At 40.9% G+C, this 20765-nt stretch overlaps 1 protein-coding gene across 1 annotated transcript; it reads right to left on the reverse strand.

Annotated features, from left to right (window-relative positions):
- Window positions 1-4445: 4445 nt before the first annotated feature.
- On the reverse strand, window positions 4446-20613 carry LOC118110649 (solute carrier family 26 member 6-like). Its single transcript, XM_047340168.1, is given in 21 exon segments — window positions 4446-4663; window positions 4889-5242; window positions 11013-11144; window positions 11701-11755; window positions 12206-12337; window positions 12533-12643; window positions 13625-13717; window positions 14555-14624; window positions 14809-14851; window positions 14854-14914; window positions 15076-15171; window positions 15475-15552; window positions 16001-16114; window positions 16196-16343; window positions 16446-16528; window positions 16644-16796; window positions 17205-17369; window positions 17671-17846; window positions 19152-19262; window positions 19450-19589; window positions 20486-20613. Coding segments are annotated over 21 exon segments (2661 nt in total).
- Window positions 20614-20765: the final 152 nt, after the last annotated feature.

A 20765-nucleotide genomic window follows, 5' to 3' on the forward strand; every position in this document is an offset into this window, starting at 1 on the left:
TAACAAAGTCAGCAACTGCTTAATGATTGATGCATTTTGGGGAATAAGAGTTTTCCTTTTTTTGCTGCAGGTCAGATGAGGAACCAGTTCCACCCTCAGAACTGTTCACTTCCAGACACTGTGTTCATTTTGTGGATATGACATGGTTCTATGATACACCTGGAGGTGCAACCTGGACACATCGTCATCAGGTGTTTCAGGTTGTAACACCCTCACAGAGGATTCCCAGCAGGGGATGATGACCCCCGACTTGTCTCCTGGTTGGGAGAGTACACCACTAAAACCCCTTCTTCAACCAGAGCCTGCAGGAGGAACTCTCTGCGGCTTCCAAGGTGTTTCTTAAGGCTCTCCTTCTTTGCAGTCCAAAATTATGGAGGAGCTGAAGAATCTGATGTAGAGTCTGGCCTGCAAAGCCCCTACATCCCACTCCCACCTACTCACAGCGAGCTTTCTAATCGTTCCTCTGGCACTCAGCTACCAGGTCAGCATACTTTGCTTGTTTACTTTCCTGGACTTCCTCCATTCGGTCTTCCCAAGGGACAGTCAGCTCAAGTAACACCACAGCGTGGTTGACATGGACATCAGGATCATGTCTGGCCTAAGTGTGGTAACTGCAGTAGGGAGGGGGAACAACAACAACAACAGATACTTGAATACAACCAGCAGCTGACAGTCCCTGGTTGTTGCATGCAGCCCACCCTGGATCTGATCTCCCCTGCTCAATCAAAGGTGAATCAAGCAGTCGGACGAGAACTGCAATCAAACTGTTTGAGTTCATGAACTCAAATTACTGCATAAACATTCCTTCATATTCTCAGCTGTCTCATCTGAAAATGAATCGCATGCACCCTCCGATTGTTTTACAAATGTTTTCATTTACACCATGTTCCTCTCCCAAACCAGACCAAAGAAATGCCAAGCACAATGAACACAAGCAGAGGCAGCACAAGTCGTGTGTGTTGTTCATAATTACCTTATTAGTAAATGAAGCCATAACTTTATTCAACAACACCAAACTTTCATCAAACAGCTTGAGGGCTTTTCAAAAAGCGGGTTGTTGTGACAGTTGTGAGACAGATTGGGTTTACCTCGGTGTAGAGTCCCACGTCTCTGTAACAGTCTGTACCAGCAACACGACCCAAAACAACAGTGGAGCAGCTGAAAGATGAGGACGAGTTGAAAGACCGGAGAGATGGGGGGGCAACGTTAATGAGAGTCTGCCTCAGTAACTGGTGAGAGGAGGGAAAGAAATACTAATAATTAAAAAAAAAAGAAATACAAAACTTTAAACTTGTGTGAATAAAGGAGAAGACATGAGCTGATGGGCAAATAAATGAAGACAAGACAAATCCACACATTTAAAACCCAATCATAATCATAGAACACTAAGAACAACATTCATACTCCAATTTCCCCTTGATTATCTCTTTAGGACATATAGTTGTTGTGCCAGTTGGCAAGAGGTGTTCATTTATTTGATTAAGATTAAAGGTTTAGTGTGTAGAATTTCCAAACATGAAAGAGATCCTGTGGTAGCCTTCAGTTGTCATAAAAACTCGAAGGTGTTTAGTTTGTCCTGTTTAGACGACTGTAAATAACATGGCGGCCTCCGTAGAGAGGACCCGCTCCAGATGTAAATATAAAGTATTTAGTGAAAACATCACTAGGATTATACACAACATGAATTAATCCATATGTTACAGTTAAGCTACTGTTGTAAAGAAACACACCTGCAAGGACAATGTCCTCGTCCTCTTTTGTGCAGCAAAACAACCAATTTATACTGTAGATAAGTGATGAAGAGGTTGTTGTGTAATCTGAGGGGCATACAGATTACCTGCCACTTTGAGTCTGTCAAATCATAAACAATTTATTGCTACCTGTCTTAAATATTAATTGCATTGTTCACTCTCTTTTTCAGGAATACATATTTGAAGGCTATATGGGTAAATTATATATTTTTACACAAATATAGATAGATAGATAGATAGATAGATAGATAGATAGATAGCATCATCAAATACAGAAGTCTTATGATTGGCGGATAATTTAAGGAAGTATATGTGGATTTGTTTAATGTCAGTTCAGCAAGTCACCACTATGTGATAATCCATGAAACTATATGTAAAATCAAAGCCAACAGATGCAGTAGTAGTATAAATGCCGATCACAGCTGTAAAATGATGACTGACTGTTGTGTGCTGTAGATGAGGGCGAGCAGAGAGAGGACGATGGCCACTGACAGACTCTGGTGCAGGTTAAAGGTCAACGTGAACGTCAGCGACATTACCCAACACCTCCCACAGCAGCTGAAGGAATGGAGTGAGGTGAGAGGGGGGGTCTCTGATTGGAGGGAAGCTGATTCTGCTTGTGACCAGGTGTTACTATAGTAACAACCTATAGGCTTCTGTGCTGCTAGCTTGAATAATGATAATGATGATGATGGTGATTGTGCACATATGTTTGTGCGTGCATGCATGTGAGTGTGTTTGTGTGTGTGTTTGTGAGTGTGTTTGTGTGTGTGTTTGTGTGCGTGCATGCATGTGCGTACGTGTGTGTGCATAACTGTATGAGGCCACAGAGGAAGGTGAGTCGTTCACTTCAACCTGACTCTCTTCAACATTGCTAGTGTTAGAATCAAGAGCATTTGGTGATCACATTATATTTTACCGTGGGGCACTGAATCATACAATAACTTCAAAATAATAATAGTAATAATAATAATAATAATAATAATAATAATAGTAGAACTTTCTTTTATTTCATTTTTCATTTAATTCATTTATTAAATTGTTTCTACCTGGTCTCATATTTAAAATCATATTTAAAAAAATCTAAATGAGATAGACAAATACAGGTTTGGTTTTGAAAAACACACACACACACACACACACATGGCCATAGAGCTTCAGATAAAGGGTCTAAGCATCTGTTAGCACTAGAAACTGTTTACACAAACACATTCTTCAAGGACACAGACTAAACCATTTGACTGACCTACACTGTGACTTCACCTTCTCCAAAAATGTGAAGGACTCTGCCCGCTGAGAGCGACCATTTTAATCTGATTAGTATCAGAGATCACGTTCAACTGTGCTTCTCTCAACACTGTTTGTGTAAAAAGCGTTTCTGAAGTTAGGTGACTGGGAAGAAAAATAGTTCTAACCTCTGGGGTGACCTCTGTATCAGCAGGAAGCCGCATGAGTACAAAGAGTTCACATGTGAATGAAACCATTGCCTCACACACACGCACACACACACACACACACACACACACACACACACACACACACACACACACACACACACACACACACACACAGTCACACAGAGCCACACGTGAGTTAGGGAAGGTGCAGAACAGCCTTGAACAGAGATTAGAGCCCCCTTTCTCCTCCCCTTCACCCTTCACTCCCCCCCTATGGTTGATGCCTCTGAATGCCTCAGTTATCACAGCTCAGCTTTCAAAGCCTCATGGTCTGAACATGCAGTGCATGTGTGTGTGTGACAGAGGAAATAAAGAGTGACAAAGAAAGAGAGGAAATGAGACGGAGAAATGTTTTCCCTGCATTAATGTATTTTTAATGGTTTTCATTTCGCACAATGAATAGTTATTGAAAGTCATTCCAACTGAGACAATGGGAAATTAATTGAAAACCTGATGTGAAAAGACATAAGAACTAAACACAACAGCACAAAACTACAAAAGTGCCTGAACACAACATACAGCAACTGTCTTATTAAAAACTCAAAATAAATGTGTGGCCCTGTTAACTGCCCTTTGACGTATCGTCTCTCACCACAATAAGAAATATGTGACCTCAAGAAAGGCAGGATTAATAAAAAAAAAAGAGAAGCTGTGGTTGCAGATCCTTCATGAAAAATATTGTCCTCCTACAGAAACTTCATCAACAAAAAAAAACTCGTTCAACCAGCCAGAGTTTTGAGATTCAGGTCAGCCACGTCCGGTTAAACAGCAGCAACTTCACATACGTGTGTGTGTAGAAGGTAAATGTACATTTGTATGGTTCCACAATCTAACCCTAACACTTCTTTATGCATTTTGTTCCACAAATTTACAAACATCTCTTTGATCTTTACTCTCTTGAATTGAAAAATAACCTGGTCACAACTTTAGAGTGACTTTGATTCAACTCTAAACATTGTTTACATTATATTAAAATAAATCATGTAATTTCATCACATTAAAAACACAAAATACACATTAATCTAAGGATTCAAATCATTAATAATAATTAAACTTCACTCACTGCACCACAGGTACTCTGACAGTGAGATTAACACGTTACCACTAACTACCACTGATAAATTAAAATAATATATCTGAGAACAAATGCCCCTGTCCTATGAGTATGTATAGAATTTGTACATTATCATTGTAGAATGGTTATTATAGAATACACAGTCTGTGCGGCTGTGGTTCTTCAGTAGTGTATCTGTCTCAAAAGCAGCATGAGGTTTCTGATGCGTTCGGCCCGGCAGCGAGGCGACTGGTGCAGTGGCAGCTCGAAGAAAGAGAAGGTGAAGCTCCGGGAGAAGCTGAGATTGGTGACTGGACGCAGTGGTGGGAGGCGAGGAGGACGAGGCACCCGGCGCTGGGGCAACACCCTCCGCCTCGCCCGCAACCCTCGACCTCCTACACCTGCAGAGACACACAGGGACAGAAATGTAAGAGAGTGGAAGTTTCAGGTAGGGAGTGCCAATTAAAGTACAGCAGCAAATTGCTACAGAAATCTATATTCCCTCAGTTATGGTTTGTTTGTTTGTTTGTTTGTTTGTAAGCACGTTTACACAAAATCAACTGAAGGATTTCCATGAAATGTGGTGGAATGATGGGTCGTGGGACACCTCCTGGTCCCAGTTATACCTGCATTGCCCTGAAGGACTGGCAGAGGAGGAGATGTAACCTCGGAGCTAAAGCTTGAACATGAATCTTCTTCATCTTCTTCATTCTGTCTCCCACGATAAGGGGTGCACGGCGTGGGCTGAGGAGCAGGAGGGGGAGGGGGTGGTTGCAGAGGAGTGGGTGGTGGGATTGAGGTAAAGGAGGATTCGGAGAGAATCAGGCCCCCCCAAGGTGCCATGGTTGTATCTGACAGGAGGAGGGAAGAAGGTCCTGGGTGAGGATGAGAGCAGGAGGTGGAGGTCTGTTGCCGAGCACGTTTCGGGTGATTGGCCTGGTGGGGGCGCTGGAAAGCTGAAGAGGAGTGTGGTACTTTGGCTGAGGCAGGAAAAGAATGAAAAGAGCATAAGGTAAAAAATGATATTATGTTAGTTAAGTTGGTTAAAAAAAACATTGATAAATGCTACAACTTAACTTAACTTCCCATATGAAAAGGTCTGTTTTTCTTGAGCAGGACATTTAATCTTTTTACCAGCTGGAATTAAGGTTTTTCCTCAGTAATTACTACAGTTAGAATAAACAAACACCGGAATTTCTTTTTGAACAGAAGTAATGTGTTACAATATCAATGCTGTGTTTCAATCCTATAATATAAAATATGATAACTTTAAATAACTCACCTAATACTTTGATTATGAATTTTCTATCGTACACTAAAAGGGAATTTTAAAAATGTTTTCACTTATTGACGGTCGTCTTTATTTATATCTGTCAAATGGACATAGTCTTCAAACCAATCAGGAATAATACTCAGACATGGAGCTGTGCCTGAAATTGAGTTTTGCTTATTTTTACTTGATAAATAATTGTATTTGTTTGTATGGCTCCTAATTGTAGAATCATGTTGTATCATACTACATGATTATAGTATCACAGTATCTTATGTTTACTCTCACATCTCTTCAGAAAAGATTTGGTTTTAAAACATTTTATACTTCTACTGTATAACACCCATTTACTGATGATGACGTATCTCCAACATGCATCACTAACCCCTCAGCAGAATAAACTCTGTAAAAACAGACTTTAAAGGCTCCTGGCTGAATCACCTGCTGTTTTACTCCCAGATGAATCAATGAGAGGCAGCCGTTCTCGTGACATCTCCCTCACGGAAGCCTGAGAGCAGAGCATCTGTAAGACTTTTTCAAAACGGATGTTATCAGGATTCGTATAAAGCAAGTTTACAGTTTGCATTTTAATCCGCCTGGAATATAATATGAGGGATATAGTAATTGGCATGTCCCTCCTTCGGACTCTGATCATTATATTTCTGGAGTCTCCCCTTGTCTCTTGACATTCTCTTTTGAATCTCTATGGTGTTACATTTTTTTCCAGTTCAGTGTCAAATGCAACCTTTGAGTTCTAAATGGGAAATGAGGAAAGGCCACTGCCCTGTCCTTGCATGGGACACATTGATGAAGACTGAAAGATAGGATTAATCTGAAGGACCAAGGTTATTCAAGGCTAGCATGTCAAGTTACAGTGAGGGACAGTAAATAAGCAGTTGATGGTACATTGTGAGGATAATGTTGGAAATAGAGTGTGAATGTACCTTTTTGATGGATGTAAACTGTCTCTCCTCCTGCAGGAGTCGTCAGAACGATGCAGAGGATTTTTTGCTACCAGCACACACACAGATACGGATGGTTTCTCAGGCTGGTTTCCACAAGTCACTTCTCCACATGATGTTTGAAGTATGAAGATGATTAATTCAGACCGACTCTAATGAGGGAACAGTCTTCTATTAATAAACTGCATTAATAACAGACATGCATCCTGGTTTTATAAAAGCATCTCATCTGAAACTCCTTCGCTCATTAATCAGTCCTTTACTCCATTTTTCTGCCTAGTATTTCCTAAGTTATTCACTTCTTTATGTCCCTCCTCTCTGTCCGTCTCTCTCGTCTTCCCCACTTTCTCTTCTGTGACCCATCTAACATTGTCAGTGCAGCGGGTGCCTTTACTCCCCCACCTCCCTTTTCTCTCACCCTCTCTTCGCCCTGTAAACGATAGTGATGGTCACCCAGGTACTTTGGCTCCCGTGTTCTCCACCTCCCTTCCTTTCCCTCCCTCGGAACAAAAGATGCTAAGTGTGCTCATTGTTTTCCTTTCTCTCTTCCTTCCTCTCCCCTGCTACCTCATTTTACCCATCATTTCTCCTCCCCTCTTCCCCTTCACTTTTCAGTCTCCCCCTCCCTCTTCCTCCTTTCTCTCTGCTGCGAGTGACAGGGGGTGAGATGGGTGCTCGACAAAAGGCAACATGAGACAAGACTAAAATATTAAAATATTAATGGATACCTGCAGTTGGCCCCTTTCTGAGTTCTGACCCCCACCTTCTCTCTCTCTCTCTCTCTCTCTCTCACACACACACACACACACACACGCAACCTAGGGATAGAGGTGTGCACCTCATCTGGCAATTACATTTAAATCTGAATCAGCAGACAGTGAATCATCACAGACACATTCACTCTGATCTACGGTGTGTGACATCTAAGGTGTGGCACAGGTGAACATGCTGCACACACACACACACACAGGTGAACATGCTGTCTCACACTCCATCTGACACAGCTACATACTGGACGGACACACACACACACACACACACACACACACACCCTGGTGAATCTGAGTTAGATATGAAAGTCCCTGAGCGTAGACACTACGATGCACTGTTGGTTGGTCCTTTATCTATAACCTGACCTTTGGTACTGCTTAGAGAGAGAAGGGAGTGTCTGTGGAATTAGGCACAGACACACTCTGCCTTGACATCGCTAATTGAGCATTTCAGAGCATGAGCACATACACACACATGCGTACACAATACATTATGAGTATGAGTAAGCTAAGTTGTACAAACTCTCAACTTCAACCAACGCTCAATACTTGAAATTATTTTCATAATCCGAAAAGAAAAACTATTGCATTACCCTGTGGCTGAAAATACACAAAACTGTGAATGCACATCACACAGACATGTTATTCTACATACAGGGAATGAAAGGTGACACACTCTGTGGTGTTTCTGTACATGAGAGCACCCATGCTGACCCCAACCTGTTATCTAACGATGAGAACATCTAACATTGGTCCTCACAAAACTAGGATTATTAAGACCGAACACACATACTTATGTCTGCTCCCTTCTGGTTTATGAGCCCTTAAAACCCTTTTCAACGGCTCATAAGCCAAACTGATCACACAGGAGAAAAAAAGGTCTAATATTAAAAGTTAATTTTTTCTCAGAACACTTGATTATGAACCAGTCAGGTCTACTCAGGGTATGATAATTATTAACTGCATTGTCTTGTGTACAATATTCCATCACGTGTTGTCTACTAGTTTGTGATTGGGAGAAAGCAGTTCTTCAAATGAACAATCTGGATTATTTCATGGAAATTATATGCATGCGCTTCCGAGAAATCTGACCCCAATCAGCCAGATGGTGGCACTGTAGTCAAGGCCTAAAAAGGTGATCTTTGAAAGGCCACATCTTTCACTCAGTAAGTCCAGCTCAATGTTCTCTACAACAAAGCTCCCTGGAACAAGATGCCCCAGAGAGATCCTGACTAAACTCATTAAACCACCTCCTGAGAAGAACAACTGTTTTGCTGCTCAATGCTTCACTATGATCTCCAGATAGTCACTTATCTTGTTTCTCCGCCATTTGGTGCTGGGTGACAGTGCTGGGTGACAGAGTAGACAGTGGGTTTATCAGAGCTACCTTCATGTTGTAGATACTGAAAGTCTTATTGTTACTGACCTCTAGTGGTTTCAACTTCTCACCTTGATGCAGTGATGTATAGTGTACTACAGGATGTGGTGGTTACACAGTAACAGGTACAACACATTTGTAAAGACACATATTGTGGCCATATTCAGGTCATGTGTGAGCAAACACTATATGTTGTCTGTCATATATTTGGTGAATTTACTGGAGTCTGTAGTTTGAGTGAATTCATGGACAATGGGAGGATCATCTTGTGACAAATGACTTAAACAGACTTTTAATCCAAGTCATTACTAATGTGTGACTGTTTTGTAGCAACTCAGTATGACTCAGAGAGTTCCAGTTCAAACTAACAGTGACTCATTATATCTGGTTTTACTTAACAGAGGATTGTTGTGGCTGTAGATCATTGTGGTGGAGCACTGGACATGAACCCTAACCCTAGTTCCCAATTTCCAGAACTGAAAGTTGCCACAGAGGCGTCTGATGAATGGAGATCAACTGAAGGATGCATGTTGCAGTTCTACATAACGTGATAACTTCATTATGTTGCATTATCTGAGCTTGGATCCTTGTAATGAGCCTCATCTGGCAGAGGAACTGAAATCTCTCATAGATCAGCTCCGTATGTAAACAGCACCACCGAACACATGTGCAGATGAGTGAGTTGCAGACTGGAGTCTGAGTGTGAATGAAACAACGTGTCACAGTGAGAGTGGAGAGGAGAAAACATTACATCCAGATTTAAAGCAACATTTTCATAAGTCCAGATCTTTTCAGAGGTATTTCAGAGATTTCCTGTGGTTGCATCACCAAATCTAAATGTCTTCCTTGGAAGACGCTTCACATCCAAACAATCTGTATTCAGACAGGAAATGAACTACGGAATTACATCAGGCAATATTATATTTATTTTTTAATGTAAGTACATATATATTGGATTTCTAATTTCATATTTTCATAAATAAATGATTAATACACAAATATAATGGGTGAATATTACTAGTTAAATGTCAAAGTAATGTAATAACTTAATTGTAAAAAAAAACATCACAGGTGTGTATGTGTGTATTGTTTACTGCATGACTGTGTGTGTGTGTGTGTGTGTGTGTGTGTGTGTGTGTGTGTGTGTGTGTGTGTGTGTGTGTGTGTGTGTGTGTGTGTGTGTGTGTGTGTGTGTGTGTGTTGCTGCTTTGATTTGTATCCTTGTCAAGCATGGAACATTAATCTGTTACTGCTTTGACCATGTGATGTGTGTGTATCTGTAGATTTGTGTGTCTGTGCTTGTGACAGACAGAGGTCCCAGTTAGCTGAAGCTCAGGCGATAAAATCAGTGTCTGTCATCAGATGTCCTCCATCTTTCCTCTCAGGACTCAGAACACTGTCTCCATGGTCTCCTGTGAAGAATAAGATCAAGAAAAAGATGTTGAAGAAACAGACAAAAGAAGAAAGATGAAAAGTGGGAGAGAGACGGAGAAAGAGAAATGACATCCCAGTTTTAAAAGACATGTCAGGAGAGTTTAATGTGGAGGAGCAGAACAGATACCTAAAAACGTGTCTGACCATATACCACCATATTGGGAAACACCGCCACAATTTCACAATGAACTCAAATCTTTTACACACTCATATTAACTAAAGATCTCTAACTTTGTGTTTTCTGCCATTGCTTCATTCTAGAAAAGCTCTTTGCCTCATTATCTCCATTGGCAGCACTGGGAGGAAATCCTGTGTGAAAACACCCATAAAGTCTGTTCATTCCCACGAGGGACATCTCAGCAGGCAGAGAGATTGCACTCTAAACCGTCTTAACTGTCACTTGGTCTCTGTTACGCATTGAGGGAAACTGTGCTTGCGTTATTTACTTTCACATTATTTAGTGTGAAAAATATCCATCATTGATTTAGATGAATGGTAGCTAACAAGCTGTAAAATATCACATATAAAGTGGCCTTTAATACCCTGACCACCCTTGGCCACCCCTTGATGGCGCTGTTGCATATTTAATAGACAGATACCGGAGCAGTATAAATCTTCGAATCTTACAATTAGCAAAAAACATAATGAGCATATTTTACGAAATAGTCCTAGTTCTATAGCCACTAAACAATTTGCAAAATGTGCATGGTGCTGAGTTTTGTTTCTTAATACAACAAGGTTTTAAAACATGATTCAGCCTCTGGAGGATACATTTTCCATGATATAAGCTCACGTCACTCAGGTCCACTTCAGTATTTATGCTGTTTTTCTAAGTGGAGTGGAAAAAAATCACTCCACAAACGTTGTTTCTCTGTTTTCCATCAAACTGCACTGTGATGTTCGACGTGTGTCTCTGTGTATGTTTGATGCTCGTACAGTCCATCACCTCATCTTTCATTCTGGCCGACTGACAGAACAAAACAGCATCATGGATGGTGGAGAACAGACTGGACTTTGTCATTTTGTCATTGAAGAAACCTCCAGTCTGCAGGTTGTCCACCACACCAGCTGGAAAGAGACAGAAAGAGAGAGAATAATGAAAGAACAAAGATAGAGTTGTGTATGAAAAGTGGTGGGATGATAGAAAGAGACAATGGGCATGTCAGCATATGAAGATGGAATGATAAAACCAAATTAAAGGTGCAAATAGCATCAAAGGACATTTGCACATGGGTGCACATGGGGGGTAAATGCTTTGCCATTACTGCAGAGCAACACAATGGTTCTTCATAAAGGGGAAGACTGTTGTGTTGTGTGACAGGATCCTCCACATGTAATTGGTGGACATGGATTCTACTTTCTGAAAGAGACGTGCTTTGTGCTTTGATCCCGTGTAACAACAACAACAACAACAACAACAACAACAACAACAACAACAAAAACAAAAACAAAGATCCTGTGGAACAATGAAGTAACAATATCAGATATCTCAAGTTTTGTTGAGTGCTGATTTATAGTTGTGTCTCTGTGACTTCAGAGGATTATATTGACTTACATTGATTTCCTGGAGACTTACCCTAACCTTAACCCCAGTCACTACTTGCCTAAATCTAGATGGACTTACTTTGGCAGCCAGCAAGAACCACCTCGATACCAATTTCTCCATAGTCTCTTTGGATCTGTAGCAAAAACACAGAGAAAAGGTTCCTTTAACTAGTCTGATGATTAAATGTATTGTATCTGAAAGGCACAGGAGCTAAATGATAAGGAGAGGGACATAGGGATAAATGAAGTATCATTTGTAGTTGCAAGAGAAAAACCATGTTAAAAAAATGGTTAAACGTTTATACAGTGATGACAATCAGATAAGACCTTAAACTCTTGAATCAGTCAATTTTCTAATGCTGTAAACTGTCTACCTTTTTGTTCCAAACATTTCTTTAAATGCAGTGTTTGGATCAATTTAAGATGGAAAATGCTGAATTTTCTTATATTAACCTATACATTATTGTCTGAATAATAGATAAATACAAATGTTTGTTTATAAGACAAATGATGGAATACATACAAAAAAGTTAATTGTTAACGTGTCAAAGTGACTAAACTGATTATTCTTTCCATGTTCTTACGTTTTGTAGCGCCTTGATTCCCACAGTATCCAGGAAGTTGACGGGGCTGAGGTCAAGAACGATGGCTTGTGGGTATGACGGCTCAGGCTTAACATCCAATTTAATGACAGCAATGTCCTTGTGCTCTGGCCCCTGAACAGGAGGAGACATGACACAACACATGACTCACGTGAGAGGCAACATTTAGACAATGAAGGTCTTTGTAGGACCAGGAGTTAACACATTTGTGTAAAAAGACAGTTACACTGGGAGTTGGGTCCAATCTTCTAATGTAAAAGAAATATAAACATGCATTTTAATTAATGAACTACATCTAGTCGTTCTCACCATGTTTACTCCGTTCTTCTTGGCTCTCTTGGCATTTTCCTTCTCAATCCTCTTCCTTTTGGCCTTGAGTTTCTTCTTTGCTGACAGGATCTTGGCAATATCAATGTCAGACTAATAGAAACAGCAAAGGACAATCAGGACAAAGTTCACATCAGGCAACTTTTAATATTTTATCTCCCGGAGTAACAAATAACTTTCTGGTTGGTCAAGATGAGGGCTAACACTAACTAACAGGTGTTAACGTCTGCATTCATGCAAACATATGATTTGGAGGAACGAGCAAACAGTTATAAATAAAAAAAAAATGGCTTTGTGTAAGAAACAGGAGTCATGATACATTTTTGAGGTTAGTCTCAGTTATTCTGTATTACAACATTTTTTGAGGCGAGAGGAGAGAACGTGTACAAAGTTATGTGAATCCCTGATGTGTTAGATCATGTGAGGGTAAACAGCAAAGTTTATTCAGAGGAAGTTTATTACTGAAGTTAATACTGTAGAGTCACACTCAACACACAAAGTTATAATGACTTAATCCCTTCAACTGAGCAAGTGATGTCAGGCTTGTATAACCACCAGCAGGCAGGAGCATGTGCTCAACCACCTGACATTTTGGCATCTGGCTTGATAAGTACCTCTTTAGCAAGACATAAAAAAGAAATCACTCAATTCTTGATTAAAAATCCTTACAGGCCCCCGCCCCTCCCTCTTCAACTTCCCTCATCACAGCCAATACTATTTACATACGTGACTCAAACCTAATCTTCACTTACAAGTCGTTATTGCCTTAAACTACTTTTCATATTAAGTATGAAAACACCTAGAGCAACAAAGAAATGGAAATTCCAGGAAAATTGTCATCATAAGTCATCGACAGGTGATCTGGTTTTCATCATTTATTTTCCGGGGTTTTGTTTCATGAATGAAATATCTGCCTGGAAATTGCATAACAACGTCTGTTATGGTCATAATGAGTGAATTGTGGACAAATTAGTATCAGAAATTATGTTTGTAAGAGAGGAATTAATTGGATGGAAATTGTGAGGAGGAACTGTCCGTGTGCGTGTGTGTGTGTGTGTGTGTGCGTGAACTCACCTTCTTTCCCAGGGCATCTTGATACATCTCAGCATTAGCAAAGTAGAGTGTAGCAGAGGAACGGAAGATCAAAATCCCTGGCACCTGCCTCACCTGAAATCATTAAGTTAAGGAGATAATAAATTCAACAAGCAAATTCAATTCCACCAACAGATGTTCATGTTAACACAACATACAAAGTGAAATGAACTGAGAGGAAAGTAGCACTCGTCCACGCAGCTTGGCATAATGCTATATTCAGGCTTGTCTACAGCCATGAGCTAAATGCTAAAATCCTAACGCTAACCTGTTCAAAGCACAATAAAAGTTAACATGCTGAGGTTATTTGTGATAGTTATTCATGTATAGAGCAAAGTGCTTACAAATCACTTTTACCTTTGAATTGGGCTAAATGGGAGTTGTAGTTACAGAGATGTAGTTTTCTTAACTACAGATTGGATAGAAATGACCCATTGCTGTTGTATCGTCTTATTAATTGTTCAACAATGTATTGTACTTCTAATATATTCCTTATTTGAATACAATGATGTATCCCGGGTGTGTTATTACAAAATAAAGTCATTTCCCATTTAAAACTCAGAAGCTGCTGACCAATAGTAACATTAGACAGTGAAGTTTTACTTTGCTTCTCTTGTCTATTTTAGAAATTTGCTGAAAACAACTTATTTAGCTTTTAAGACTAAATTTGGCTTCATGCCAACACACACACGGGGAGTGAGGTCAAGCTTTGGCTGAGGAGCAGAGCGCAGAGCGGTGTGAGTAGACAGAGTGGTACAGGACTCTTGCCTCTGAAACTGAGGCAGAAGTTGCTCACCTCAAACAGCCCACAGATGTTACTAACTGTTACAAGTAACTCTGAATTCATAATTCAAATGTTCTCTGTACATTCTGGCCATGAGAAGTAAATGAGGTAAAGACCTTGTGTCATACCTGACTGTACTCCTCCAGTGGCCTGTAAATGTCAGTGCCTGGGACCTGCCCCAGCAGGGAATACTTAGGTCTGGAAAACACACAAAACAAAGACCTGTTACTTTGATTAAACACTTTGTGTTTTGGTGTGGTCTAAAAAGTGACGGTTAGTTAATTGTTGGGTGTGGTGTTTGATAGATGAACGTTCAGTGAGACACGTGGTCTGAATGTTGTCATTGATAGTGTTTCATAGTGGGGGGGCTGTGTGTTCCTACATCTGTGTCCTGAAGATGACGGTGAGCATGGAGAAGCCGATGGCGCAGCTAGTCCCAGGTCAGGGTTCAACAACAAGGTGAAGATGAAGGTGGCCACCCAGATTACCTGGGGGAAAACAGGGAGAGAGGGATGAGTAATATAGCAGAACTACATCGAGTCGTTAACGTAGTGGAAATAAAATGCAACTAGATACCAAAATGTTCTTTAATACTGAATATCTTTTCAAAACATCATCCATGTCGCTGTTTACTTTGAGGAACACTCACTGCATCTAATTTGTTTTTTCTCCACAGTACAGGGATGTCCAGGAATTGCTTCAACATGTTTTGGAGGGTGACATAGATGATGGCAGCCAGCACTGCCTACAAAGTCAAACAGAAAACAGTTCATAAGGAGAACTCCAGTGTGGATTCCTGTAACATGATGGAAAGTTAGTTAGTTAGTTAGTTTCTGAAATAAACCTTGCATGTAGTTCCTAGTAGTTTTATGTGTTCAATTTAGCTTCTTATAGTATTTGACCTTATGATTGTGCGCACACACACACACACACACACACACACACACACACACACACACACACACACACACACACACACACACACACACACACACACACACACACACACACACACACACACACACACACACACACAATATAAACGTACCTTAGGCAGATCTTTAAAGAGAGCCCCAATCCAAAGCACGATAAAAAGGGAAACTATTGCTGATAGTGCTCCAGCAACCTGTGATGACGAGAGAGAGAAGAGAGGAACAATGAATCAAAATCATGAGAGAGAGTTGTCAGAGTGAGGTAAAGTATGAACTGGTACATGATTATAAGACAAATCAGGGAACCATTATTAAAGTCTCTCGTCTCCTCTCCTATTGGAGGAATTCTACAACGTGAGCAAATATCAATCAATCAAGGTGTTTTTTCAATGATGACACTCTTCTGAGTAATGGTAATTATCACCAGTCTCCACTCCGGATGATCTTTGTGATGGTCCAGGTTTGTGGCACTCAGCAGGGGGGGGGGCTCTCAAAGCAGACCTACACATTTTTACACAGTGACTCTCTTCTCTCTTCTCATCTCTCTGTACCTGTATTTTTACCTCCCTCCTCGGAAAGGTAAGAGTACATCTCTGCAATCTTGCGAAAGGCTTTTTCAACAGGAAAACGATTCACACCAACCTGAGATTTCCCTCCTGTGCTCTCCTGAATCGCAGTTCGAGACATGGAGCAGCTGACGGACAAACACTGGAAAATTCCTCCGAAAGAGTTACTCAGACCCAGGGCGATTAGTTCCTAAACCACGAAAAATACACTATTTATGTACAGTGCACTAATTTTACAGTTCATCACTGTATCCATCTTTCATCTCCCTACCTGGTTGCTGTCCACCTTGTATCCATATTTCAGGGCGAAAATTTGTGCTATTGAGATGACCATGCCGTAGCCAACCACAGACACAGCAAAGGCGTCCCCTATCACCTGACCAAACAGAGAGACATCTGGGAAAACCGGTGCCCGGAGTCTGGTATGAAAGAATAGATTGTCCAATGCAAATATTTCTTGTTTCACAAACACACGGATTCCTGTATATTTGCTGTCGGTTGTTTTATGTTATATTTCTCACCCTAAGGGAATGAGTCCCACCACATCCACTCCATATTTCTCCTCCAAGTTCACTTGCCAGGAGACGACTGTACCAATAATCACCTGGAGAGGCAAATAAGAGATACATGAGTGTGTGTGTGTGCGTGTGTATCTGTGTAAGGAACTAAATATATTTTAAGTTAATTATGAGTGCGTGTACTTATCCCTGGATACTCACAGCAAGCAGCTCCACAGGTATAGGAACAGGTAGTTTTTTACTCAAGCATGCATTGAGCTCCTTAGCGACGACAAGGCAGACAATGGTGACAATACTAACCACCAAAGTACCAATGTTTGTTTGTAGAATGAGATAAGACACCTCTACTAACGTCTGGAGAGAGAGAAAGAGCAGAATCATTGGCTACTTGCCACTACTTGTAATGGAGGAGGAATGACAGAAAAAAACTTGACAACAAATTCATACCCCCTCTGTGTGCCTTTCATTCAGGGGGAACAAGAAGTTTTTGATAAAGCAAACACAAAAAGTATTATAATTTTCAGTACGCTAGAAACAATTTCATGAGCAGTTACATTACTCTTCTCTTACATGTAGAAATCTCAAAGGACTTGGACAATTGTTAATATCCAAATGATCGAAAATGCTTTGGAATAGCATTGAAGTAAATTAACTAACACGGCATGGAAAATCGTATATGATGAGACGTTTTTCCAAGTGTTTATCTTACTCTTACAGTCATAATTTGCAACATGTTAATGTCTGTGGTTGCATCTTTCTTACATATATCAATGACAGTGGTCCACTGTGTCTCACGTGGTTGATGCCAAAGGTGTATTTGAGCTGGGAAACAATGATGTGAAAAGCAGTTCCAGTAGTGTAACCTCGGACCAGAGGCTCAGACAGGTACGTCACCAGGAAACCAAACTGGGCCAGACCGAACAAAATCTAAAGCACATACGCAACAGAGATTGAAACACAGTGGCTGTTTACATGAAGCTGAACACCCAAAGAAAGTCAAATTTATATTTGACACCTCTGAGTTTCTTACTTTTCACTGTCACTAGTGAGCCAGTGACCTTTTAGCCTGAGAACCTAAAGACTCATAGGGAAATAAAAGATCAGAAATTATAGCATGCTCCCCCTCATGCTTTTAAACACATAAACTGTCTAAATAAACAAGGTATCTTAACAACTACAGACCCGATTGCCGTAAATTACTGAATATAACTTAGTGTCTAATATTTACCTGAAATACTCCAGATAGGAAGGTGACAGCTGCAGCCACCTGGATCCTCGCTGCATCCCGAGACATGGTGTCAACTATGCTGGAGTTGGTCACATTGTCCCATATCATAAAGTCTGAGTTTAGGATTAGTCGATCTGCCACTCCTCCTATCATCACACCCACCACTGCATATGCTCCTGAGGAAGGAAGACAGAGACAAAATTAATATTTTAAGAGACATTTCCCTTGACCCCCGCGACTAACAATGGTGAATCATGCATGTGAGTGCTGTGGGACCTAATCCAGAATAGGGAAAATGGGGCGCCTTCCTGGAGCTAGACCTGGGCCTATTCAGGCTCAACTCGAATGATCAACATGGAGCTGCCATCATATGGCCCCACTGCCCATGGGATAAGCATTGGGGTTGGGTGCTGTGCTGTGCAGGCTTGGCAAAGGGGGACACATCCTAGTTCTTGGGATGTGGAATGTAACCTCTCTGGCAGTGAGTGATGTCGGCAATATTAGCTAAACATAGCTGGCCTCACCTCTATGCAAAGAACCAAACTCCCATAGGGGTGAACTCTCTCTTTTTCCAGAGTTGCCCAGAGTGATAGGTGTTGTGTATTGACAGCCTAAGTTTGTCCCTTTTGAGATACCCCCTTGTGTTACTTGTATACATTGTTGTAATCCTCCGTCCTGAGTGAAAACTTAATACATGCTCACGAGCAATTCTCCCTGGTCTCACGTTTACTCATTATTAGTTGTAGTACCAAATAATAGAGTGAGTATACAACAATAAGCATCAGGCGGGAGTTAGGATACTCACAAATACCCAGCTATTTTTGAATTTTCCTCTGAGAGAAGAGAGGTATGGATGTTGTGTGTGACTATGTACTGAACAGCAGCACAGAGTACCCAGGATTGTGTTTGTATAAGCATGTGTCATGCTCACAAAGTCATTAGTGCTGATTGAGGCAGCAACCCAAGTACCTGCTGGTGGACACCAGTGGTGAGGGAATCCTTATGGGCTTGCTTTGCTTGGTCATGTAGAGTGGCAGACCGTTCCCAATTTGAAAAAAAAGGGGCCAGGAGGGTGTGCTCCAATTATTGGAGAATCTTACTGCTCAGCCTCCATGAGAAAGTCTTTCCAGAATGACCAAGAAAGTTGTATTGGAGAGGAAGGAAGGTAGTAAGCTTAGAACAATGCCTTTGATTCTTGCCTAAGTCTCTAGGGCAGTACAAAATAATTACTAATGCATTCCATACATCAATATGAAGGTTCTCTGAGAACAAATTGAATAACCTTAAAAGGAACCAGAAAACATAACATCCTAAATGTCTTGAGCTTTAGGTGAAGAATATAAATATATGTTTACCATACCATTACCTTGTAGAAAGGCCCCAAAAAATATTATTTCAGTTATTAAGCCTGCTCTATGTTGTTTTATCAGCACGTTTGACACTAAATGTATTCCCACTTGTGCAGATGCAGCAATACAAACCTATTGAGAGGTGCTTGGATGTGCCAAAGATAAAGTAAATAAGGACGGGGTAGAAGCACGAGTAAAGGCCAAAGATTGGAGGAACAGATGCCAGCAAGGCAAAGGCCATACCTACAGGGAAAACACAGAATACATATGTATTACATTCCAGGGAAGAGTTACAATTCAGAAGGTATTGTATAATAGAGTAATGTAGTGGGGACATACAGCAATGCAAACTCTGCAGAGCACAACATTGCTTCCTTTGTCTCTTCCATCCCTCCACCTCCTCACTGTATCTCTAACTTCTAAACCTCACCAAACGGTAGCTGCATGATCCCCACATTGATTCCAGAGATCAGGTCACCAATGGCATATTCTCTGATGGGGTAGCGAGGCAGCCACGATAAGAGAGGAATGCTATGCAGCAGGAAGCTCTTCAGGCGGGGAGCAGAACACCTGATTTTTCATGTCAGAGTGACAGACGGAGCAAAAGAAGAGAAAAATATGTCTTTGGGTTATGGATTGATAGTCTGTTCATGTTCTTTATCTACCAAAACAGTAATTCAGCGATCGTTTATCCTCTCGATTTGTCAGTTTGTTTTCAGTTAAGCTCAAACCATTGAAGTCAGCATTTGAGTAAATTATGCATTTCTCCAACTAAATATTTCGGGCCGTCCTGGCGTGGAACAGAGGACCAGCTTTTTACCCTGGTTGGAGTGCTGAAGGGGTCATAGGGGTCATAGGGGCATAGGGGTATATGACCATCCAGTCTACATTTGTTCTGTGGAATGACTTGTGTATGAACATGTCCCCCAGGGCACCCTGTGTGGGTTACTGCTGGCCATCCAGTCCTAGTATAAACAAGATGAGAGCTGTGTCCATATGCTTGGCAAACACATGTCCGGTGGGTGTTGGACTCTGCCAAGAGTGTCCCAGTCCCTTGTTGATTATGTCTGTGATACTAATGGACAGGATTTCAGGGGCAGCCTGGGTGAGGAGAGTGCTTTCGATCAGCCAGTTAATCTGTGTTCGAACAGTAGCACAACTGTTAGCAGTCCAAACAGAATTAATTCATGTATCAATCAGGTTAGAAGATGAATCAGGGTGAGTATAACCAAAACCACAAACAGAAGCAAATACATCAGAGTTCACTCGCTGACCTTAATCACAAAAGAAAAATGAAATTACCTGCCTCCCTGACATAAACAGGAGAAAACTGTTATTTATGATATTTACAACGAAGATCACTCTGAGCAACCCCTTCAATCTAAATAGTACAAATGATGATTCAACATGATTACAGAGAAAGAGAGAGTTGAGATGCACAGTAAATTGGATGTAAGGAGCTTTACCTCATTGACTTTTTGACTTTCTCAGACAGAGTCTGTGTTTTTGACTCAAACTTTCCTGCCATATCATCCACAGCCCCTTCATCCAGGATCTTCCTGTGGACACTGTAGGCCATCCATCTTTCTCCCATGTCGAACACCCGCTGTAAGATAAATATAAATCATCCTTAGTTCTTTGCCATCAAACAGTTGGTTATGTAGGTTTGTAACGTAGTAGTAGGTTATGAAAATCTTCCACCAAAACGGCACATCTCCTTTTATGAAGAATGAATCCTGTGTGTGC

Source organism: Hippoglossus stenolepis, chromosome 6 (assembly GCF_022539355.2).
Source record: "Hippoglossus stenolepis isolate QCI-W04-F060 chromosome 6, HSTE1.2, whole genome shotgun sequence".
Taxonomy (NCBI): domain Eukaryota; kingdom Metazoa; phylum Chordata; class Actinopteri; order Pleuronectiformes; family Pleuronectidae; genus Hippoglossus; species Hippoglossus stenolepis.